Source organism: Myiozetetes cayanensis, unplaced genomic scaffold, assembly GCF_022539395.1.
Source record: "Myiozetetes cayanensis isolate MyiCay16 unplaced genomic scaffold, myiCay2020 scf32, whole genome shotgun sequence".
NCBI classification, from domain to species: domain Eukaryota; kingdom Metazoa; phylum Chordata; class Aves; order Passeriformes; family Tyrannidae; genus Myiozetetes; species Myiozetetes cayanensis.
The window spans coordinates 4,061,110-4,084,740 of record NW_026087544.1 but is presented as its reverse complement, the minus strand read 5'-3'; the positions used below and the strand labels follow the sequence as shown (position 1 = coordinate 4,084,740).

General features: G+C 51.4%; 1 protein-coding gene across 3 annotated transcripts; it reads left to right on the top strand.

Moving 5' to 3' along the window:
* The first annotated feature begins 218 nt into the window (after positions 1-218).
* On the top strand, positions 219-23,498 carry DENND2C (DENN domain containing 2C). Of its 3 annotated transcripts, XM_050326769.1 has the most exons (19): positions 222-248; positions 6,888-7,821; positions 9,383-9,531; positions 10,092-10,204; positions 10,563-10,730; positions 12,877-12,973; positions 13,658-13,702; positions 15,805-15,992; positions 17,244-17,353; positions 17,819-17,888; positions 18,236-18,313; positions 19,045-19,185; positions 19,814-19,962; positions 20,362-20,539; positions 20,669-20,710; positions 21,683-21,788; positions 22,126-22,365; positions 22,644-22,730; positions 23,305-23,498. In XM_050326769.1, exons 2-19 carry the CDS (start codon positions 7,034-7,036, stop codon positions 23,334-23,336), a joined length of 2,781 nt encoding a protein of 926 aa, XP_050182726.1. In that variant the 5' UTR covers positions 222-248; positions 6,888-7,033; the 3' UTR covers positions 23,337-23,498. The 3 variants fall into 3 exon arrangements, 2 of the variants coding, with proteins under 2 accessions (XP_050182727.1, XP_050182726.1); XM_050326770.1 differs by lacking the exons at positions 22,644-22,730; positions 23,305-23,498 and adding an exon at positions 21,270-21,286 and having other exon boundaries at positions 220-248; positions 22,126-22,274; XR_007630181.1 differs by lacking the exons at positions 22,126-22,365; positions 22,644-22,730; positions 23,305-23,498 and adding an exon at positions 21,091-21,286 and having other exon boundaries at positions 219-248; positions 21,683-21,790.
* Positions 23,499-23,631: the final 133 nt, after the last annotated feature.

Genomic DNA, 23,631 nt, shown 5'->3' with positions numbered 1-23,631 from the left:
TACTCCAGCCAATGGGCGGAGTCCCGTGCGCGTCCTGCGGGAGAGAGACCGGGAGAGAGGGCGCGGTCTCTGTGAGATGGGGCGGGGTCATGCTGTGAGTGACGGCCACGCTAGCCAATGGGCGACGTCTCCGTGCACCCCTGGGCGGGGTTATCACATGAGTGACGGGTGCCCCAGCCAATGGGCGGCGGCTCCGTGCGCGGCGGGCGCGCCGTGCGGGAGCGGCGGCGGAGCGGGCCGAGGCCGCGGTGAGACGGGCGGGGGGCGCGGGAGGGAACGGGCGGGGGCTGCGGGCCCTGGGGGGTTCGGGGCTTCCCGCAGTCACTGCCGGGCTCGGGGCTGCCGGCCCAGAGGGGTCCCCGTGTCCCGGCCCGGGGCAGGCGGCGAGCGACCGGTGCAGCATCTCCTCCCTGGGCAGCGGGCGAACGGGCGGGCGGCAGCAGGTGACAGATCCGGCCACCGGCTGACCTGGGGGAGAGCCACCCCCTCGGCCTGGGAAGGGGAGCAGGGAGGGTGCCGGGGGCATCCATCCAGGCTCCTACCGGTGGTGTCCGGGGATGGGCTCAGCGTGAACCCCGGGAAACACCTCTGAACCCCGGGAAACACATATTCACTGTGAGGGTGAGGCTGCCCAGGGGTCCTGCAGGGTATTCCCGTCCTTCGGGGTATCCAAAAGCCGTCCTGGAGACACCCTTCTGTAGGTGCTCCAGCCTGGGTCTCTTCCACCTCAGCCACGCTGTGATTCTGCACTGAGTTTATTTCGGGCAAAGGGTGTACTGCTGTGTGATTTTTTGAGGTGGCACTGGCTATCTGTGCTGTGTTGCACCGAGGTGCTCAGGCCTGAGTGGCTGCAGAGTCCTTGGGCACAGGGTGTGGGGCTGGCACGCTGGACCAGTCTCCCCTTGCCTCTCCCAGTTCACTGTTCCCTCTGTTCCAGCTGCCTGTCTGAGAGGGCACTGGGCTGACACGAGTGTGGTAGAGCCCAGGCAGTGGTGGGAGCAATCCTTTCACAGACGTGACTTGTATCAGCAAGCGATGGAAGAAAAGTAGAAGAGCAGTTGCAGGATAAGCAGCCCCTAGAAATGTGTGTTTGGCTGGTTGTGGTTTCTGCTCTGACCTGGAGAGCTGAGTCCTAGTCCTGCCCGTTGCTGCCTGGCAAAATTCTTATCTCAGTCTTCCAGTCTGGATGTGACTCACTCCCTGCAGCCCTGGAACGCGTTATCTAGATGATGCCTGAGAGGTTTTATGGTGTTACCTTGGTCTGCACCCTCTGAACCTCCTGGGGCAGCTGCCTTGGTGCTGCTGAGACTTTCCCAAAGGGATGGTTGGTTGTGGTGGCCCCACGCAGCCTGTCTGGGGTGGCCCACGTAAATAAATCCACAGGGGGCTTTGTGGACCACAAAGGTGGTCGTGGCTTTACGGTGATGTCAGCCCTGGGGGAAGCTGGAATCTCACCTCTGATTGGTGGCACTAAGGAATGGCTCCGGGATAAATCGTGTTTGATTTTTAACTCTGTGCCCACCTTGGGTCTCGGTCCTTGTGTGCAGCTGCAGCATTCCTGGGCTGGGAGCCAGCCCGTGGTGTAGGGGCTGAGTCAACTGCTGTTGTCAGTATTGCTGCCCTGGGCATTCAGATACTGTGAGTCAGGTTCCAACCCCACGACTGCAAAAATAGTACAGTGTGGGTTCTGTGTCCTCTGGTGTAAAAGCCTTCAGGGCTTACATGTTTAAAGGGTTCTGTTTTGTTTTGTTTTGTTTGTTTTTTTCTTTTAGCATGGGTAAAAACTTCCTTTCAAGTGGTTGAATTTCATCGCTTTAGGAAAAGATTGAAAGTTGAAAGATCCAGATTTATCTTTCCCATCAGTACAAAAGACTTAGACCCCATGGCAGGGGTCAGACTTAACATCTTTTTATGTTGTAATTAGGATTAGCATCACGCTTTCTGTGTCCAGGGGCTGTGCTCTGCAGGGCCATGGGTCTAATGAGGCACAACTGCTCCTCAGGGTGAGATGCAGCAGCGTGGAACGAGTTAATACCTCGTGGTTAGAGTTGCTTTGTATCAAGATGGAAATGACTAAGCACGCTGCATTCCTGAAGTGTTACTTATTTTGATATAAAATCTGCTGGTTTGGTACTGCCCGTGCCTGTCAGGCATCAGCATGGCAGAGTTGCCCAGAGGAGCTTTGTGCTTGTTCTGGAGCTGAGCAGAATGGGAGCAGCTGGGAGCTCTGGAAGGGGTCCCCGCGGTGCTGGAAGTGCCCTCATCCCTCCAGGAATGAGCTGGCAGCTTCCCTAGACTGCAGAAGACCAGAAACTGTCTTTGATTTGGCTACTGACACGGGAGGCTTGGTGACAAGGAGGTCTCTCAGGTGGTTTGGGACTGCACAGCTCTCATAAAAGGAAATTGCTTCAGAGCCGCACGGACTTGCCGAGTGGGTGATTTGTGTGTTCCTGTGCCGTTTGTGGAGCAGGACAAGGTAAGGAGCTGTGTCAGGGGGGCTGTGGGGTTCCAGCAGCACCTGCAGTGGGTGGGCTTGACCTCAGCACTAGGCAGTATTTTACTCTTGAGGAGCACTGGCAGCTTTCTCTCCGTGAGAACGGGGTTTCGGGAAGGGGAATTGTCCCGAGACCTCGCGTGGAAAATGTGTGATGTGCTCTCTGGCATTCAGAACTGGAAAAAGAGTCAGGGCTACCTGTCATGTGCTGTGAACGTGCCTCATTCTCCTTCTTTGGATGAAGGTTTGGAAGCTGTCTTCACACAGCTGGGATCAGAGAGGCAGTTAGGGAGAAACGGGTGACACTTTGTTTAGAAATTATATCATTTTCCCCCGAACTGCTGCTTTCAGCGAAATAATTTACTATTCTTGACTACACCAACCTGCTGTAAAGTCCTAATGCAGTAAGGATGATGAATTTGGCTTCTCTGGAAATACTGGGAAGGACATGAGAGCCACTGAAGGAGTTTGGGAAGAGAGCTCAGGAGAGAAGCATCACAAGTCTGGTTAGTTTGTGATGGCAGTGATGTGTGTAGTGCCTGATACGAGTGCTGGCTGCCAGTTCTGTGTCCCTGAGCTGTTTTAGCCTGTCCTGGGCTGTGTCTGGGGGTGATTTTCTTGGATCCCACTGCCCCAGTGTGCTCTTTCTTCTCCAAAGATCAGTCTCTACCCTTGCCCAGGCTCACAAGAGATTAAATGCCTGGTTCTTGATACCAGCCACTGCCTTGCAAGCCTGGGCAGGTGTAGAGCTGAATTCCTCTCCTCCTCATTATGGTTCTTTTGGAAAAGGCAGTTCAGGGCTGTGTCTGGCAGAGCACTGAGCAGGGGAGAAGCTTTGAGCTTGTGCTCTACTGTCTGTGTTTAAGATGAGCCAGGAGCTGCGTGTGTCTGGTTCTATCTGGCAGTCCTGAGATCAGTGATGTGCCTTGGAAAGATCTTGGCTTTGCCCTCAAAACCTTATGGCTTTTCAGGTGAGTGAAGCTTATTGCTTCACCTTCCCAGTAATTACTTCCCCAGCTGGTGTGTGGAGCTGCACGGGCTGGGGAAGTAACATTATGTGGTAGGGTCCTGGTGAAGGAGAGGGAATAAGCTCAGTGTGGATCCTGTTCTGCAGATGTCCAAGGCCAGGTGGGATGGAGCTTGGTCTGGGAAGCACAGACATGGGCAGTGGGAGAGGGCAGGAGCATTGGGCTGACTTGGGCCGATATGAGGAAGCAGAAATGTGCCTGTCTGGCTGAGGAAGCTGCAGGACAGGCAGTTTTTGTTGCACCCTCACCAAGGTGAGTCATGGCAGGAAGGACACGGGGCAGGCTGGCAGAGCTGCCCTGCTTGGGCACAGCAGGAATGGACCCAGCTGGAAAGCTCAGCCTGCTCTGTGCAGTGATTTGTCCTTGTGGATGCTGGATCTCAGGAAAAGGTTCTTCCCCCAGAAGGTGGTTGGGCACTGAACAGGCTCCCCAGGGCAGTGGTGATGGCCCCAAGGCTGATGGAGCTGGACGACACTCTCAGGCACAGGGTGGGATTTTGGGGTGTCTGTGCAGGGCCAGGAGCTGGACTCAGTGATCCTGATGGGTCCCTTGCAACTCAGCATATTCTGTGATTCTGTGCAGATGTTTTGTCAGGCTGCTCCCAGAGGAGAGGAATCCCCTCTCAATATTCCCTTGGGAAGCGAGGGAGCCGTAGGTGCAGTGTGTGGGCTTGCTGTGGGCATGAGCTGCACGTGCTCCACGAATTCTGGTCTGGAAGTGCTTAGTCCTGTGGATAAACCTGTCGCTCTGCACTGTAGGGTCCTTCAGGGCCTCTCCCTGTGCCAGTTGTGCATCCATAAATGCCACGTTTGAAGACCTGGAGGGCAGTGAAGGAGCCTGGTGTGAGGCTGCACTGGCCCAGGAGGCTGTGTCATCCCTCAGGAGGCTGTTTCACCCCTCAAGAGGCTGTTTCACCCCTCTCCTCACCTAGCTGACCCCACAGAGCCTTTCCTTCTTTGCCTGTGCCTTCGATCCTCGGGGGTGTCCTGGAGCGCTGCTGCTGCTGCAGAGTAATTGCAGTGGCACAGGAAAAGGGAAAGCTGCTTTCCTGCCTGCTAATCAGGGCTGTGCAGACAGGGGTGGAGGAAGGATGGCTCTGCTCTGGCTCAGGATGTTTTGGCAGCAGTGCCTATTTATAGGAGAGGGCAGGGGCCCCTCGCTGCCCTGCAGGAAGGGGGTCTCGCAGCGGCCTGACCATGGAAGCGTTGAGGGCAGGCTGGAATGCTGATGATGGAGCAAATATCCCCAGTTCTGTGCTTACCCAGATTGTCCTAGTTTATCCTGCTCGCTGCTGAGTGGGAGAGTTACTGGCAGCTGTCTGGGGCAGTGTGGTGAGCAATGCCAGGCTGCAGGAACCCACACTGTGGGAGCTGCTTCCCACAGCGGGCAGTGCTGCTTTTGGGGGAAGGGTGAAAGGGCAGCAGAGAGCCAAGGCTTGGTGCCATGTGTGCCCAAACCCTCCCTGAACTGCTTGGGGAGCCCTGGGATGTCCTTCAGCAAAGAGATCTCTCAGGTAGATGTACCAAGGCTGGTGCTTTGCTTTGAGTTGCACCACGGATGGCTCAGCCAAGCGGGTCAGCAGTGCCAGGGATAGCACTGGAGCCCTGGAATCTGAGGTGTGGTGCCAGCTGTGGGAAGGCTGCGGGTCTGTGCCGTGGTGGGGACTCTCCACACCCAGCCTGGTGCGTGGGGCACCCTTGTCAGGCAGGTTTAAGCTCCTCTGTCTCCCAGCCTGGTTTGCTGCCCATCCTTGGCTCTGCCCACTCCTGCAGGCTCTGGTGAGTCAGTGCAGACTGACTGTTGAAACAGCAGCTTTGAAGGACATGTGTGTGGCAGTGGGAGCTGGCTGGGTCTGTCAGGTGGAGCCTGAGTACAGGCTGGGTGTGACTTTAACCCTGTTCCCACCTGGAGTGACTCTGGATTGCTTTCTGCAGAGATCCTCTGGTTCTGTGCATGTGTGGAATGGGCACTGCTTGCTGCTTCTTCTGCAGGGAGACTTCTTGGTGCCAGGGGAATCTTACCAAAGCCAGAGTTACCAAAGCCAGGCTTGCTGCCCTGGCCTGAGCCCAGCTTTGCTGAGCTTGTCTCCTAACACAGATGGAGAAGGTTAAACAGACCTGGAGGGTTGGAACTTCTGAGATGGGATAATTGCCCAGAGAAAGGGAGGAACAGAGCTTGTTAGAGCCTTAGGGCTGCTGTCTGCTGTCCAGGATGAGTTTTCAACCATGCTGGCACATCTGAGGGTATTGGGGATGCCCTGTGAGCTACAGGTAGAGCCAAAGGGCTCTGAGGCTGAGGATTCCACACGTGAAATGTCTGTGCTGAGGCCATCCTGGACCTGCAGGTGCTGGTTCTGTACAGCCACCCCAGTTCTCCCTGGTGGTTTCACTTGCCATCCTTGCTGGAATATCTGGAGGATGTTTGCTGTATCCTCTGGATTATATGCTGGGATAGTCTCAAACATCACAGCTCCTGTTTGTGCAGGCTCTGCTTGGGTAGAAGAAGCCAGAGTGTTCCTTTAGTGTGTCTTCTCCTCTGCTGATCTTAACACAGGGTGATTTTTCTCCTGAGCATGAGAACTCACCAGTTTCTTCTGCTTGTTAAAACTTCCCTGGCTGCAAACCACAGGCTGGGCACCACTGCCCTCCCGTCTCTCTGACGGCAGATTTAGGTCAGGTGTTGACAAACAGAACATCAGACAGGTTTTTACTTGTGCTGTGCAGCAGGAGAGCAGTTCTGGGAGGAGGGTGCACTCCTCCAGAGTCGGGCTCTTCTCCAGCCATCACAGCTGTTCTCGTCCTGTGTGAATCTGCAGTGTCCTGCTGCTGCTGCCTCTCTGGAGGAGTAGATGTGCTTCCCTTTCTACAGAGGTGGTGTTTTATGTCCTGCTGTGTGTCTGCTGAGTGGGCAGCTCACAGTGCTGCAGGAGTTTGGCTCTGTGCTGCCTGAGGTGCTCTGAGCAGTGCAGAGCATCAGGAGGAACTGCCTGGGCTGCGCCGGTCCGAGCAGAGGGGCTGGCTCAGATCCACGCTGCTGTGTTCCTCTGCCATGAAATAATTTCCTTGGGTTTGGACCCTTGGGATCCCTAACTGTGTTCTGTTCCTGTTGTGGTGTTTTGTTTGTTCTTTTTTTTTAGCCGGTGAGGCCTCAACTTCCTTTCATTAACCCTCCCAAATGTGCGCTGCACAAACAGGCTTTGTGGGGAGCGCGCCCTGGAAGCCCGTCCTGAGCATGTGATTTGGGTTGGAATGTTCTTCAGCAATTGCCAGGGAGCAGCTGGAAGTTCTGAAGTTTATGGGGGCTGGAGGCTCTGAAGTTCGTGGCTGGAGCGCAGCTGATGGTTCTTGTCTCCTTTCTGTCCCCAGGTCGTGCGAGGAGGCAGCGCTGACGCCTCGGGGCTCTCCCAAAGCGCCGGGTGCTGCGGGTCTGGTGCCAGCTGGATGCGAGCAGGACACAGGAGGACCTGGCCAAGGCTGGGGATGGGGTGCTGGTGAGCGCAGTGGCACCTGCCATGCACCCAACGGGCTCTGTGGACAGCACCTTCTCCCGCTCGGCCGTGCAGACCCTGTCCCGCAGCCACTGCCGCAACATCAAGCAGAAGATCTCCCAGTGGGAGGGGAGGACACGGGGCTGCCCCAGCAAGGAGAAGCAGCAGCCAAAGGACTTCGGGGTGAAGTATGATCCCAGCTGCAACGCTGCACCCAACGTGAAGCCAGAGCACACAGAGAAGGGCAGGAAGGCGGGGTCCAAAGATCCAAAGAGCCTGGGGTTGGATTTCAGGGAAGGTGCACGGAGCTGCTTGCAGACTGGTGACTGTGGTGGCCCAGCTCCCCAGGCCAAGGGGAAAGGACAGGGGCAAACAGGCTTCCTGGACCCAGGTGTGACACTGCCCCCTGGGAACTTCTATACCTCACAAGCTCTGTGGAGGAGAGCAGATCCCCCTCTGCCTGGCAAAGCCCCTCCTGTTCCCTCGGACCTTCCGAGGAAGCGAGGGGGCTCTGGCTCCACGGAAAGAGAACTGAAAACCCAAGGAGTGGACCCTCTCTGCAGGGCAGAGAGGAGCTTGAAAAACATTTACTCTGAGGTTGAGGGGCAAGAGGAGGAGCCAGCTCCTGTCCCACCACCCAAACCCCGTAGGACTTTCCGCTACCTGGCAGAAAAGGGTGCTGGTGGTTGTAGAGATTCCGGTGCTACCAGGGAAGTTCCCCTGCAAAAGCAGGGTGGAAGGGACCTGGTGTCATCCTCCAACAATCCTGAGAAGAGAACAGACAGCAGGAGGATCAGAGGGAGAGCCCAGAGGTACATAATTCATCTCTCGTGTCTGAAACGTTTCCTTACCTCAGTTTCTCGATGGGTTTAAGCAGCTTGCTGGCCACGATACCCTTGTGGAGGTGCTACTACTGCTGATGCCTCTGCTGATGGGGAGAGGATATTCCTGGATGAAAGTATCCCCTTTCCAGCATTATGTGTGCACTGCTTTTGCTGCTGATAATCTTGCAAAGAAGGCTACAGGCTCCAAACAGGTGTCAGCCCCACACCTTAGAACAGAGTGGAGTGACAATATGCTGGCCTCAGGGAGAGACCTGCCTGCTCCCTGCCTGCTCTCTGCCTGCTGCTTTGCCCTGAGCTTGCCCTCAGCTGCAGTTTGTGGATTGCAGATTAGCTTTCTCCTGGGGCACTGTGGCTGCTGAGTATTTGGCTTTCCTGGGAGTGAAGGATTCTCTTGTTGCTTGAAGTTGAAGAGTGTGGGTTCCCCTGTTGCAGTAAGTTTGGCTGGTTTTCCCCCTTTCCCGTGTGTAAAAAACCTCTGAGGTGGCTTGGTGCTAGTTCTGCTTGCAGAACTGGGGCAGCTGTGCTAGAGAAGTGTTCACATCACCGTCAGGGAAGTGGCTTGAGGTCCTGAAACCTTTCACCTCGGCAAAGTGCGTGGCAACAACCCAAATTTTCTGACGATGGGCTGAATCCCTGCCAGCTGCTTTGTGACCTCTGTGCCATAATTTTGAAATGGCAGCTCACAAATGCAGGAACAGCCTGAGCATGAGTAGGGGAGGTCCAGTAGAAAGCAGTGCCCTGATTCTGAGTGCTTGCTGCTGGTCTGCAAAACGTGATTTGAGTTCTTGTCTCTGACAGGATGGGACTCACTTGGAGTGTTCTTGGCCATGGAGCCTCCAGCTTCAATTTTAGCTTAAAAACCTTCCAGATTAAGGGAGTAGGACTCACTTGGTGTGCTGGTTTTGGCTGGGACGGAGTTAATTTTCTTCATAGCAGCTTGTGTGGTGCTGTGTTTTGGGTTTGTGATGAAAAGACTGGTAACACAGCAGTGTGTCAGTCACTGCTGAGCTGTGCTTACCCAGAACTGGGAGGGGACACAGCGGGGACAGCTGACCCCAAGTGACCCAAGGGATGTTCCAGACTCTGTGATGTTGTGCTCAGCAATAAAAATCAGGGGAAGAAGGAGGAAAGGGAGAGACATTTGGAGTGATGTCACTGTTGTGGGTGATAGAGCCCTGCTCTCCTGGAGATGCTGAACACCTCCCTGCCGTGGAAAATAGGGAAGGAATCCCTTCTTTTGCTTTGCTTGCACGTGCAGCTTTTGCTTTACCTTTTCAACTGTCTTCATCTCAACCCATGCACATGTTTTTTCTCACTTTTACCCTCTGATTCTCTCCCCCATCCCGTGGGTGGGAGCGAGGGGCTCTGTGGGGCTGAGGGGTTAAACCTCAGCGCTTGGAAATCGAGAGTCCAGAGTGGGGCATCCAAGGGTGGCCCCAAGGAGGACCACACTGTGTGTGGACTGGAGACAGCAACTGGCTGGTACAGGCAGGTGCCTTTAGAAGAAGTTGCACTGGTTTTCCTCTAGGAAATCTTTTGAGTTTGAGGACATCCAGGGCTTCCGCAGCCGGAGGGCGGCCACCAACTCCCCCAGACCTCGGGAAGAGACAAATGGCACCCCGGGATCCAGGCTGGTCTACACACAGTCAGAAGACAACATCTACGAGGACATCATCTGTATGTGCCTGTGCTTCTGGGGGATGCCCTCACTTTATTTAAGGGTTGCAGTTTCGCTGGGGAGGGAGGGGTGAGGATGAGGATAAGGATGAGGATCCTTTCCAGCCCTTTCCAGCTCTGTGACTTTTTAAGTCCTTCCCCATCTGGGGTTCTTTGTTGGTGTTAGTAACTATCTGCACGTGAAGAGCCTGATTTCAGGTGGCCTGGAAGGTCACTGGGGTTGGTCTGTGCTAAACTGATGTCTTTATTAGCTCTTTGGATGCTTTGCTCGAGTGCTGCCCAGAGATCAGTGTGAACACTGCCAAATTAGCTGCTTTGCAATAGAGCTGCTTTCTCTGCAAGGGTTAGAAGTGTTTTGTTCTGCTGAGTCCATGCACAGTTTGCCAAGCTGATGGCAGTGGGTTAGAAGGATCTTTGAGTGGTGGAAACCCACCTTAAAACAGATCTCTCAGACCTGTTAGAGCTTGGCACATAACTGCACATTCCCCCTGCTGATATTCCTCGTAGGAACACATGGCTTTATCTCCTTTCATAAATCCCCCATCCAATGTTTTTTCCAGGTCCTGCAAAAGAGAACCCTTATGAAGATATTGGAGCACTGCCCTTACCCCTGTGGAAGGTCCCATCTGTCTGGAAGCTGCCTCCTCCCCGGAGCATCAGCAGGGCTCCCAAGGTAGGGTGGGAGGATTAAACTGTCAGATGTTTACAGATTCATCCTCCTGAGGGCCCTACTTTGTGCTCACCCCCAGCCCCACATTCCCCACTGCAGGTCACTGGTTTTCCTTCTTTTTTTATTGTTTGTTATTAATGTAAATGATATGTAATGTAAATAATGAACAGGCACAGCAGGGGCAGCTGATGAAGCTGCCAAGGAGCAAAAGAATAGGAAGAAGGGAGTGTTGATGAGATGCTTCAGTGGGTGGAGAGTTTGGTAGAGCAGATTTACCCTCTGTAATCTGACTCCTTTGACTCTGACCTTGGACCAAAGCTTGATCTCCTGCCCAACCATCTCTTCTGGCTCTGTTTTCCAGCCTCCCCCAAAACCTCCCTTCCTCAGCCGCAAGAGTCTTGAGCTGAAGCCCTCCCAGATGATTTTCCAAGGGAAGATGGTGAAGGACACCTCTCTGCCTGTCACACTGTCCGAGTGGAAGCTCTTCCGAGCAGTGGAGGCCGCCAGCAGGAGAAAGAACTTGCCCTGGGTGAGATTTAAGCGTGAGATGTTACTTCTGGCACGGCACTTCAAACTCTGACTGCGTTGTAATTGTCATTTGATGCCTTGGGAATCTTTGTAGAGCCTTGGATTGGTTACCAGCTTGTGTCCCTCGGTGATAAAATGCAGCATGTGCTGGAGAAGGAGAACTGCAGCTGCCACTGGTGGTGGCACTTTGTGCATGGGACTCAAATCCCACCTGTGGTAGTGGCAAGGACTTGATTTTACCATGGTAAAATCGTTTCTCTTCTGCAGATCTTTTTTTTTCTTGTGCAAATCACGTGTGTTTGCTCAGATTGCACAAGACTGTGAGGTAGAGTTGGACAGCTGCAAAAGCCTTTTCAAACCTTCAGAGTGCTTTGGAGTATCAAGTAACTCCTCTCTGTGCTTTTAAACGAACTGTAGGTCTGGAAAATCAGGAAGGAGATGGCAAGATTATTAAAATGCTGTGATGGAGAGTATCTTTCATTTGGAGAGGGAAAATAAAACACTCTCCAAAAGCAAACCTATTCCAAAAATCTGGTAACAATTCACATGCAGGAAGAGCACTCGATTCTCTTTGCTCCTGAGGAATTGAGCCAAGATTGCTTGAGAGATTGAGAAAAGGACTAGAGTCTAAAAAGGAAAAAAACCTTACTTTTTGCTTAAGAAACATATGGTTGCCCTAAACACACCCAGGGTCTGGTACTGGTGACTCAGCTGCACAAAAATCAGAACAGAATTGGAAACTCTCTAGGTAAGGCTGGATGAAAGGGGAAAGAAGGCAGATTTGGCAGGAGAAGCACTGCTTTGTGCTCTGGGCTGTTTGTTCCTTGCTGCCTCCTCGTGCTGGGAGGGCTGGCTGAGGCAGAAAACAGGGAGAAATCGATTGGAAAAGAAGAGCTTTTAAGCCTGGTTTGCTGAGCTGGGGATGAAGGCTTGAGCTGAAAAACAGGTTCTCTTGAATATCCTTCCTTTTTATGTAGCATTTGTGGTGACAAATGGCTGGGCCCCACCCTCCTGCGTTCAGTTTAATGAATTCTTAACTTGAGACAAGAATGAACTTGACCTGCTCCCTGCGCTGAGTGAAAATCCTTCCTCGCGCCAAGCGAGAGCCGCCTTTGATGTTCAGAGTCAGGGAGCCCCTGTGGCACTGCATTCCTGGCAGGTGAGGGGCAGGTCCAGAGCAGCCTGTGACAGGGTCACCAGAATTGTCAGGACTCTGGTTTTAGGGCTGTTGTGACCAGTGGAGGATGATTAATGGAGTCAACTGGAAGTGTCTAAGTGCTGACCCTTCTTTCAGTGGCTGTAGCTTAGTCTGAGTTGGGCTGTGCTTTTTTCCAACCTTTTTTTTCCACTGGGCCGGGTCTGTGGTGTCCCTGCAGCACAGACCCATTATTATGTCCCACCCTCTGTCTTCACCTGTGCAAAAATCACAGAATCCCAGAAGGGCTTGGGTGGAAAGGATCCAAAAGCTCATCTCATTCCACCCCCTGCCATGAGCAGGGACCTTCCACTAGACCAGGTTGCTCCAAGTACATAATCCTGCCATTTTAACAAACTATCCTGGAACAAGGACTGTGCTTGGAGCAGCCTTGTTCTGTGCCTGACTTGTGCTTTGGGAATCTTCTTTGAGCTGATATCCAAATACAGCAGCAAACTTGAAAAACAACCCCAAAAAAAGGCTCTGAGGTACAGTGAGAGAGCCCTGCTCTTTCTGGGCTTGGGAAGAGTTGGGATGCTGGAGAACACATGGAATTCTGAGTCCTCTGTGGTGGAGGGCTTTTAAAATGCTCTTGCAAGTGCCTTTGCAGTTGGCTTTTAATAGAAAATGGAGATGTGATGCCAGACAGTTTGTCACTTCTGCTGTTTGGTAAAGGAAGTGTGACAGTTTCCAGAATGTTGCACAGTTTGGTGTCAGCTTTGAGTTGTGCTCTCAGTAACTCCTCTGCTGCAGCAGAAATCTGTGCTCCTCCATCATCCAGTGAGCTGGGCTAGAAGTGCTCCAGCCCCTGTGCCAGGGCTCCTGGCAGGATTTGGGCAGCTTTTCCCAAGTGTTGTGGTGCTGGATTAGGGCTGTTGGGCTGCCATCCTGTTGACACCCAGACCCTTTTCTGGACCCTCACATTAACCTCTGCTTCTGCTTTGCATTTCAGCTGGTACTGAAAATCCAGGAGATCTTTGATTCCAAGCGTGGAAAGAAGAAAGTGAAGCTGCTCAGTCCTGCTGGGAGAGAAGCACCTCCAGTGAAAGGTATAGGCGTCTCCAACACCACCCTCTGTGCTATAAAACCTCTTGAGTGGCACAATTCCTGTACACCCTGGCCTGGCACAGCAGTACCAAACCCCACATCTTGTGGCTGGAACTGAGCTTTCAGCATCACCAGGATTGGCAGCACTTGCCTAACCCAAGTTTAACACTGTCTCAAGTGAAAGATTCTGAGCCTGAATTGCTGAGCTACTGGATAGAAGTGCTTTCTCAAAGAAGCAAGGCCAAAAATTCCTCAGAAAACCACTTGGCACAAGAACTACCTCTGAGTACTCATTGCTTTTGTGCCTCTAAAGTGATATTCCTGTGTTGTTCTGATTTTGTAGCCGTGGCGTGGTCTTTATTTACAGTATATTCTGTTCAGCAGCTCTGCAAAGTTTTAGAGCATTATCAAATAACCCCCTGGTTTCTGCTCTTTGCCTGTGTTCAGCTGACCTGCAGGTCATTTACTGACAGCAGTGACTTGATATCAACTCTGCTTTTTGAAATTCACTGTTGTAACACATTTACCATCAACCAGCTGCCCTTTGCTGGTGCTTTGGGCAGGATTGGTGGGCAGCCCTGAGGGATGTTGATCTGATGAGTCTCGAGTTCTCTCTCTTTCCCAACACTGGGTGTTGCCCATCTTCCTTCTGCATGGCTAATAAGTGAAAACTATGTGTGTTTCAGGTGAAACCAGTGGGAATGAAAGCGATACGGAAAATCAGCCGAAAAGTGAGTGAATCACAGGGGCTGGTCCTGTCCCCACAGCACTGCACCCTTGGCTAAGGCTCTGATGGGATGAGCACAATTAGTGGTGATTTCTGATGAGACAGAGAAAGGGAGCCTCTGAGAGGCCACATGGCCCAGGCTGGGAGCTGCTGCTGTGACAAAATGATGCCTGAACGCCAGAAAACAACTCTCTGAAACTTTACTGAGTGTTAGAAAGCAAAAAGCACTCATTTATTTACAGCACGCTGGGTGCTCAGGAATCATTCCCAAAGTGGGGAAATACAGAGGTTCTACAGTTTTTATACTGTAATATCTAGACATTACATCATCTGTTACACCCACTTCCCAAATCTCCTACAACACCACCTTCGCCCCATCCTTGACACGCCTCCCGAATTTGAGTCAGTGGTCCTAAAATGACCACCCCTTCATCTCCCTCTTTGTCTTCCTCATTGTCTCTGTCCTCCCTGGAACAGCTTCAAGGCCTCTGGGTAGCTCTGACTGCTTATATCAAGTGGTGGGACTCTGTTATGTCTCTTTTTTAGTACATTTCTGCAGATAAGTAGCTCTTCACCTTGCTAAAATCTTCCGTTCTTTGAAATTCTTGACAAGGAATGTTAAACAGCGTTTCCAGAAATCTTGTACGAAGGTACTTAGGGAGCTAAAAGTAATAATGAGCTCTGCTAAAACCTTATATAATGTAGATTTTAAGGCATCACAGACCAACCTCTATTTCTGCCACTTCCCCTGAGCGCTGGAGGTTTAATGCCATTAATCTGCCCTTCACAAGAAACAGATTAATTTTGGGGTTGGTAGAGTCACACTTCACTGAAATATGTCTTCTGGGAGATTGTCCTTGGTCGACTTTGCTGCCAACACTTGTGGTTATTTCCCCCCTAATTCCTTCCCTTGGTTCTGTTTTATACAGTGCTGTGAAATGCCCTTTTCTCTGGGGAGAAGTCACTTGGGTGTTTATGAGTTTGATCACAGACCCAAACTACAGACTTGAAACACCTCCTTGGTTTTAGCTGATGGGGGAAGGCCCTGGCACAGGTTACCCAGAGAAGCTGTGGCTGCCCCATCCCTGGAAGTGTCCAAGGCCAGGTTGGATGGGGCTTGGAGCAACCTGGGCTGGTGGAAGGTGTCTCTGACCATGGCAGAGGGTGGGACAAAATGATCTTTGAGGTCCCTTCCAACCCAAACCATTCCATGATTCTGTGAATTGTTTTAGGAGTTTCCTTTACTTGGAGGAAAACATGCAAAAGGCCTTAACTTGGAACACATAATGAAGTTCCACTTTTTTTGTATTAAGGAGAGTAATGGAGAGTGAAGAATCTCTGCAGAAATCCAGCGATTGAGTCACTGCCTGGTTTGAAAGTCGTTTGAAAGTGTCTAGAATGTGTCACGGTGCCTGGGCCACAGGAATTTCTGACGTCAGAGTGCTGTGCCTGTGCTTGTGAGTCTGTACTGCCTGTCAGGACACCCCAGCCTGGAGGTTTCTTGGCCAGGAGACTGGCTCTGCCTCTCCTGATTGCCAGTGCTGCTTCAGAGTCGCTGCCTGGCAGCTCCTGGCCCGGTGGATCGGGGCTTCCCTCACCGTTACCACAGCACGTGCGTGGCAAGAACAGTCAGGGCAGCAGGGGAATGCTGGACATTGGTCAGGAGGCATTTACAGAGCTACTGCAAGGCCTGTGCTCCCTGTTTGAGTCATGGAATTGTTCAGGTTGGAAAAGACCTCTGAGGTCATCAAGTCCAGCTGTCAGCCCAGCACCAGCACCGCGTTCGCCACTAACCCATGTCCTCAAGTGCCACAGCCACACCTCCAGGGATGGTGACCCCAGCACTGCCCTGGGCAGGCTGTGCCAATGCTTTACAACCCTTCCTGTGATGGCATTTTTCCTGTCACTTGTCACCAGGGAGAAGAGCAGCTCTGTGCTCCAGGAGCTGACTCAGGTGTCCTGTATCCCATGGAGAGAAGGAGGGATGTCAGGCAAATCCACCCATCTCTTTTCCCCTCTAGAGATGATGATGAGTGCCCTTGTGTGACTTGCAGGTGTGTGGCAGTGACAGCCACAGGCTGATTTGGGATCTCTTCCTCTCTCCAGGTCGCCACAGGTGCCCACGGCAGGGTCAGGCAGCCTCCAAGAGGAACCCGCACTACCAGACCTTGGAGAGGGATCTCATAGAGCTGCAGGAGCAGCGGCTCTTTGAGCTCTTCGTGGTGGTGTCCCTGCACAAGAAGCCATCTGAGGTGACCTACACACCACAGATCATCCAACAGTTCCCCAGCAAGGTAGGAACTGCTTGGAAACCTGCCCACCAAACACACTCGGCAGCATTTCCCTTCCAAAGTAAATGCTTTGGATTCACAAGATGGATAAGGAACTGCAGCCAGAAAGAGTGCACAGGGTTAATTTAGTGGGTAAAACTGAAGCTACATAAATAATACTTGCTAAAAGTGCAAACTTTAGGGTGTTAGGGGAGAGGAAGGAATGTGGCAGTTTTGGCTGCAGCCTCTCAGTCTGTCCACTGGCTTTGGGAAGGGCTCCTCTCCTGCTGCCCCAGCAGACAACCCAGCTCTGCCATGTGGCTCTTTACTGGCTTTTATAAGTGCACTGACACAACAAATTGCTTTCTCAGTATTTATTTATTTTCTGCTCAGATTAAAGTGTTTTGATGAGTGACTTATGATGGGACACTCTGTCATATCGGGATTTTGCAGGAAAGATTGCCAAGTAATTATGGAGGTGTTCTGATTACAGATTTGCCTCCCTTCTAATATTAGCCTTGCTTCCAAGTAATCTGCTGTCACCCTCTTCTTTGGGCTGTGTGCCCAAGGACATCAAAGCTTTTGTACAACTGTTACTCTGTGAAAATGCTGTTCTGTTTTCCTAACGCTCCTTCGAGTTCTCACAGCTCGGGACACTGGAATAACCTGGATGTGCTGAGTGTCTAAAACCACCTTTATTTCCACTTCTTGGGGGTGTTTCCTGCTTAAATGTGATCCCTCTTATTTGAGCACCTTCCTTTTGCCCTTTCTGGGCAGTTTTGAGCGTGGAAAGTTGTCCTGTGTTCTTTGAGGGACTTGATTTGAGCCCACAGGTGGTGTAGCTGGCACGTGTGATTCAGAAACACCATTTTCACACTCAAATTATGACTGACCTGCACATCACAGGTTGAACACATTCCTGTTCCTATTAAGTGTTTTCAAATCTTCCTAGGGATAGAACCAAGGCAGGCTGACCCAGCCATCATTTAGGGGGTCAGTTCTGGCTTAATTCCCCAGTAGACTTGAGTGTTTGTAAATCCTTACTGTGTTCTTACCAAGACCAACTGGGTCATTTTACAAAGGTCCAGTCAGCAGGAAAAATACAAGAGGGAACTGGGAATCTCTTACAGTCAGAATATATTCTCCTGTACCTGTGCAACTGTTATCTGATGGATCAGCATTTGGAAGTGTCAGGAAGATGCTTTCTCTGTTGTTTTAAATGCTGCAGCTGTGCACCAACTTCAGTGACTTCAAATGCATGTGTTACCCCTCCAGCCTGAACATCCCTTCAGACAGTCAAAGGATACTGAAGAGAGGCTAAAGGTCATTCCCAAATTCTGCTTTCCAGATCCCAAAGACTGGTTTCCTGCATCAGACCTTAAAAGGTAAAGACTTGGGTTTGAATGCTTGTGCCTGAAACAGGCACTGCTGAAGGCTTTGGTGTGTGCCAGAGGAACTGCAGCCAGAGCAGGGGAAAACAGGAAAGGCTGAATCCCCTGTGTAGGGAAAGATGAGATGGGGATGTGGGCTCAGAGTTCTGCTGCTGCCCAAGCACTGTCTTTCCTATAAGGAGGTTTGTGACATCTGTCCAAAACCAGCTGCTGGGGCTGGAAGTGCTTCTACTGCTCCTTGGCTGAATGGAGGAGCAGCTGGGAAGGAGGAGAGCTGGAGCAGCTCAGTGAGAGCTGCAGGCTTTTGTCCTGAACAGAGCCTGAAATCCTTGCTAACCACAGCCAGGGACCTTCAACATGACCAGAAGGAGAATGGCTTTGTTTTGTGTGCTTTGTCAGTGTCTTCTCTGAGCTGTGTGGTGAGTTAACCCTGATTTAACCCTGCCTTTTGCTCCCCAGTGAAACGTTCTCCTTCGTGCTGACGGGTGAGGACGGCAGCCGCTGGTTTGGGTACTGCAAGAAGCTCCTGGTAAGGGTCTGTGTGTGGGCTGGAGGGTACAGAATGCATTGCACAGGCACAGTCAGGTGCAGGGCATGAATCAGAGGTGGTTTTCCATGTGGGGTATGCAGTGTGTGCTGCTGTGGAGGTACCAACCCTTGAAATGCAGAGGGAAGGGTCGTGGTGATCCCCAGAAACAGCGAGATGGGCTGTGGACATGAAACAGCTCATGAAACTGGGCATTCCTCAGGAATCTTTAAAGTCATAAGTGTAGAGGGAAGTGCAGCAGAAGGAATTTTGCAGATCAGCTGCAGTGCAGGTGCTGGGTTGTTTATTGCACCCCTGTTCTCAGCAGAACTGTTGCCGTTGCCTTTCAGCCAGAAGGGAAAGGGAAGCGCCTGCCCGAGGTTTACTGCATCGTGAGCCGCCTGGGCTGCTTCAACCTCTTCTCCAAGGTGAGCTGTGGGCAGCCTGCAAGCTCCAGGAGGATGCTTCTGGCAAGCCTAGAATTGTTTAGAGATTGCAGCTCATCCAGTGAGAGTGGGGGTTTCTTGCTGCCTTTGCTTTGAGGGGGAAATAAAACGATACTAGTGCAGAGGCTTGTGAGCCAATACACAGATCCTTCAGCAGTTACTGTCAGGAAGTGACTTCTGATACCTGGTGTTGTTGAGGGTGCCCCTTGATCCTCTTCTTCCACGACTTGGAAATGGCAAAATCAGTTTGGGAATGGGGTAGATCTCACCTTGTTTCTCGTAGCACCATGAGGAGGGGAGATAAAGAGGTGAAGAATGGGGAAAACTGCTGCAGGGAAAGGGCAGAATAATAGAGGGGTAAACTTCAATGAAAGATGATTCTGATTGTTGGAGCACAGGTTTCCAGAACAGTGTTCCAGGAAGGTTTCTTGGGGAGGAGGGTGGGATGTTGCTCCTCTTACTCCTCTAAATAAATGAGAATTTATTACTACACACAAGACATTTCCTTCCAATATCAAGAGGCTGGAGAATGGAGAGTTGTGCTCACAGAAAGCTGTTCCTGCTTGGTTGTTCAGACATTTGAGAGGGGCTTTCACAGGAGTCCCAAGCGAGGGGGAAGAGCTTTCCTATAGCCTGGAATGCTCTAAGAGGGGCTCTCCCCTCCCCTGGCTCACCAGCAGCAGTAAACCAGTGCCCCATGTGTTTCCTGGCAGATTTTGGATGAAGTGGAGAAGAGGAGAGAGATGTCCCCAGCCCTCGTGCACCCCTTCATGCGCAGTGTGATGGAGGCCCCGTTCCCTGCCCCGGGACGCACCATCACCGTGAGGAGTTTCCTGCCTGGAGCAGGAGATGAGGTAACAGGGATCAGGATCTTTGCAAACTGTCCTGCAGTGGTGCTACCTGTAAATAATTAGTGTGGGGTGAATGCCCTGAAGTCGGAAGGGAGGTTGTTACAGAAACCGTCTTTCTGTGGAATCCCCTACACATTGGAAGTGATTCCCTGCTTTTTTAAGGAGGAGCTGTTGGGGGAGTCCTCAGTGCTGCACCAACTGCCTGGGCCACGGGGTTCCACTTAGGATCATAGAATATCTTGAGCTCGAAGGACCCACAAGGATGATCCAGTCCAACTCCTGGCCCTGTACGGGACACCCCAAAATCCCACCCTGTCCCTGAGAGCGTTGTCCAAACACCTCTTGAACTTTGGCAGGTTTGAGGCCGTGACCACTGCTCTGGGGAGCCTGTTCAGTGCCTAACCACCCTCTGGTGGAAGAACCCTTCTCTGAGATCCAACCTAAACCTCCCCTGGCACAGCTCCAGCCGTTCCCTGGGTGCTGTCACTGGTCACACAGAGCAGAGATTGGAGCTGCCCCTCACGAGGAAGCTGCAGACCACAATGAGCTCTGACCTCAGGCTCTTCTTCTCCAGGCTGAGGGGCAGCAGCTCTGGGCTCCCCCAGCACTCTGTGTCTCTCTCACCCCTCAGGTGATGGAGCTCTGCCGCCCCTTGGACTCTCGGCTCGAACACGTTGACTTCGAGTGCCTCTTCCAGTGTCTCAGTGTCCCCCACACGATTCGGGTCTTTGCCTCTCTCCTGCTGGAAAGGAGGGTCATCTTTGTGGCTGACAACTTAAGGTAATAACTGAGTGTGAGTGAGTAGTTCTGTCTGAGGGATGCTGTTATTGGATATTGGAAATATTGGATATTTCTTCTGCCTTGGGGCCTGTTCCACGTGCAAGCGTCTTTCACTTTTTGTAATTAGTTGCATTTGAAATCCTTTTGCACTTGCCACACAACATGTGCATGCCTAGAATTTGGAGTATGCTGTTTACACAAGAGGAAATATGTTTACTTTACCTTTTTAGTCTGGGTTGATGCTGTTTTAGCTCCTCATAACTGACTTTAAAAGTGGGTGCATGGGACTTCTGCTGCTGCAACACAAAACACTTGCCCTGAGCGTTTCTAACCTGTGGCTGTAGCTGAGACCCGAAGGAAACACTGACAACCCACCCTGTGCCTCTCTCACCTTTCCAGCACTCTGTCTAAGTGTGGCCACGCTGCTGTTGCAACACTTTACCCCTTCACCTGGCAGCACACCTACATCCCAGTCCTGCCAGCCTCTATGATCGATATCGTGTGCTCTCCGACCCCGTTCCTAATCGGCATTCTCTCCTGCTCCTTACCACAGCTCCAGGACCTGCCCATAGAAGAGGTGAGAATGGGGTGAGGGACGTGTGACAGGACATTTAAAAAGCAAATCTAGAAAAATGTTGGGTTTTTTTTCTTCTGTACAGCAGCATAGCTGGTTACGAGTCAGTGTGTTTTGTACGTCTTTCCTCAGGTTCTCATCGTTGATCTTTGTGCTGACAAGTTCTTGCAAGAGGTGAGTGAAAAAACAGCACCAGTCACTCATGCAAGGAAAAGGCATCAATGAAAGAAAATAAAAACAAACACTCAGGAAAAGCTGGTGTTCATATGTAGCGTCCAGTGGCTGAAGAAATACCTTGGAATCCCTTTGGACTGAGAGAGAAGGGAACAGGCTTAAAAATCCCTTTTGCATGATATGGAGAGCTCTGCAAAGCCAAAGATGCTCCTTGTCTGAGCTGAATTTAAAAACAGATATGTGGTTTATTATGTGAAGGGGACCACTAAGATTCTCTGCTGCCTTCTGGCTGTCTCTCCCTGTACTTGTTCTGTAAAATACTTTCTCCTCTCTCATCTAGCTGGGGTGTGTTTGCTGGTTTGGGTTGTTGTTTTCCCCAGGAGTGACAATCTAGGGAACAAATTATCACAGTTCACTTGTGGCTCTCTGCTGAACTCCACCTAAAGTGCTTCTGCATCACCAGACAAGGACCTACAAACACACTGGGATATTTATTACTAGTTCAGGAGGATATTTGCTTCTCCTTTCCCTTGCCTCACTGTCCTGTTTTGCATTGCAGCCTGCAACTGGAGAAAGGTATTAAAGGATTGGGGTTTTTTTAAAACCCCAATTTTTTTGGGGGGGATGGGTGAGACTTGTCATATTTTCTCAACAGACCTGTTGTTTTTGTTGTTGTGTGTTTTATCACTGGTGAAATAAGCCTGGGTCTGTGTTGTGGCTGTAGCATGTGTTCAGTGTTGGCCAGCTGTGTGTGTGGCTCTAACAGAACGTGTTTGGAGGGTGCTGAGCAAATGTTTTTCATTTCTGTGGCTACAGAACAAATTACACTGCTCCACCAAGATCTACCATGTCCCAGAGTAACTCCCCTCTAACTGCTTTAGGCACGTTGTGGATATTTCTGATCTGTTCCCTGGTTCTGTTGCTGATGGATCTAACACAAAAAATCCTTCCTTGGCCAATTTTTGTCCGTAGGTATCAGATGAAGATGAGATCTTGCCTCATAAACTCCAGGCTGCACTTGTACAAGTCTTGGAAGAACGAAGTGAAATCCTGTCACATGAGCAGAGTGACACACAAGGTATTTCTGTGGAAAATCTCCTGTGGAAAAGTGTTCTCCTATTAGCAGATCTCTACAGGTATAAAAATGAGCCAGATGTTTGGCAGGAAAAATGATGTTATGAGTGTTTTAACTACTGGAAAGGCTTTAGAATTGAACCTGTCCCAGCTGCAGCACAAAGCTGACATGGGAAATTGAATATTTGAGCTGTGACTTGTTTGATATCAAAGAATCACCTGAGATTTCATAGTCTGAGACAGCCAGCCCAAAAAATAACCGAGGTCACTAAAAAAGCTGCTCCTCCTTTAGAAGAGGGATGACCAGAGTGACGGGAAATCCCTCTGTGTCCTCCTCGCAGGTGACGTGACCCTGAACTCCCTGGTCTCTGAGGCTTTTGTGCAGTTCTTTGTGGAGATTGTTGGGCACTACTCCCTGCACATGAACGTCACGGAGAAGGGGGAGAGGGTGTTCCAGCGGGAGCCCTTCCGCAAATCCCACGTGTCCCGCAACGTGCGCCACTTCCTGCAGTTCTTCATGGAAACCCAGATGTTTGCAGGGTTCATCCAGGACCGGGAGCTGAGCAAGAACGTGGTCAAAGGTGGGTTTGGTCTTTTTTCTTGTCCTGGGAAGTTCTCCTGTTGGGATTTTGGCATGTGGAGTAGCCACATTCTCTTCCAGTTACTCGACAAAATTCGTCTTACGAAGGAAAGAGTTTTTGCACCTCTCCTTTCTGGGCTCGATCCTGCAGGTTGCAGGCACTACATGCAGGATTTGCTTTCATAACCTTGTTAATCATTGAAGATGCCACATGGTAAAAGGTGAAGTAGCTCACCTAGGTGAGTGATTTTTAATTTTGGGATTTTTTTTTCTCTTTAGGCCTTTTTGAGGTCCGTGCCTTGGAGTATTTGGAGAGTATTCCAGAGACGGAACGAACTGGAATGAACAAAATCCTTCGCAGCCTTGGTAAGGAAGACCCTTGATTTTTGTTGAGTTTTAAATGTTTAAATTAATTTTAGCTATTGAATAATTAATTTGATGCAAAGGAGAGCAGGTCCCCTTCTTTGCCTTGTGCACTTGTGTTCCTTTGTTTATATTTGCCCCTTCAGGAGATGCTGAATACTTTGCAAGATGTTTCTTTTATTTTTAAGCTTTTGCATCTTTATCCAAAGTTTGTGGGAGATATTGCTCTGGGAGATGTCCAGGCTTCATCTTTACCTGTGATCCTGGCTGAGGACACACTCAGGGGGCAGAAGTTGTGTCTGTAGCAGTGTGGCCATGTGTGACTCAGCCAGATACTCCTGGAGTGTCTCCAGCTCACAGAATCATGGAATGGTTTGGGTTGGGAGGGACCTTAGAGCTCACCCAGTCCCACCCCCTGCCATGGCAGGGACACCTTCCACTGTCCCAGGTTGGACTCCAAGTGTCCAACTTGGACACTTCCAGGGCTGGGGCAGCCACAGCTTCTCTGGGCAACCTTTGTCAGGGCCTCCCCACCCTCACATAAATCCCCTAAAGCTGTTTTTTTTTTTTCCCGCAGGCAGCAAAATGAAATTTCTCCAGAAGAAGTGACCGGGCGCTGCTGCGGGACAGCGGCGGGACCGGGGCCGGGCTCCCTGTGCGGGATGCGGGGGAGGGCTGTGTGTGTGTGTGTGTGTGTGTGTGTGTGTGTGTGTGTGTGCGCTGCGTTAACAATCATCTCACGGATCGCGATCCAGCTCCCGGATCGGGATCCAGCTCGTGGATCAATAAGAACCTCGTGGATCCGAACCCTTCCCGTGTCTCCGTTCCTGGCGGGCGTGGCCAATGCTGGGGCGGGAGGGGCGTGGCCGAGCCGGGAGGGGCGTGGCCAAGGCTGGAGACAGAC

What these genes read in the sequence shown, in the direction of transcription:
- DENND2C (XM_050326769.1), top strand. Translation starts at nt 7,034, where the DNA reads ATGCACCCAACGGGCTCTGTGGACAGCACCTTCTCCCGCTCGGCCGTG. An exon ending in GCTTCAACCTCTTCTCCAAG is followed by an intron (nt 18,314 to 19,044) that starts GTGAGCTGTGGG and finishes GTTTCCTGGCAG; the next exon opens with ATTTTGGATGAAGTGGAGAA. An exon ending in AGGACCTGCCCATAGAAGAG is followed by an intron (nt 20,540 to 20,668) that starts GTGAGAATGGGG and finishes GTCTTTCCTCAG; the next exon opens with GTTCTCATCGTTGATCTTTG.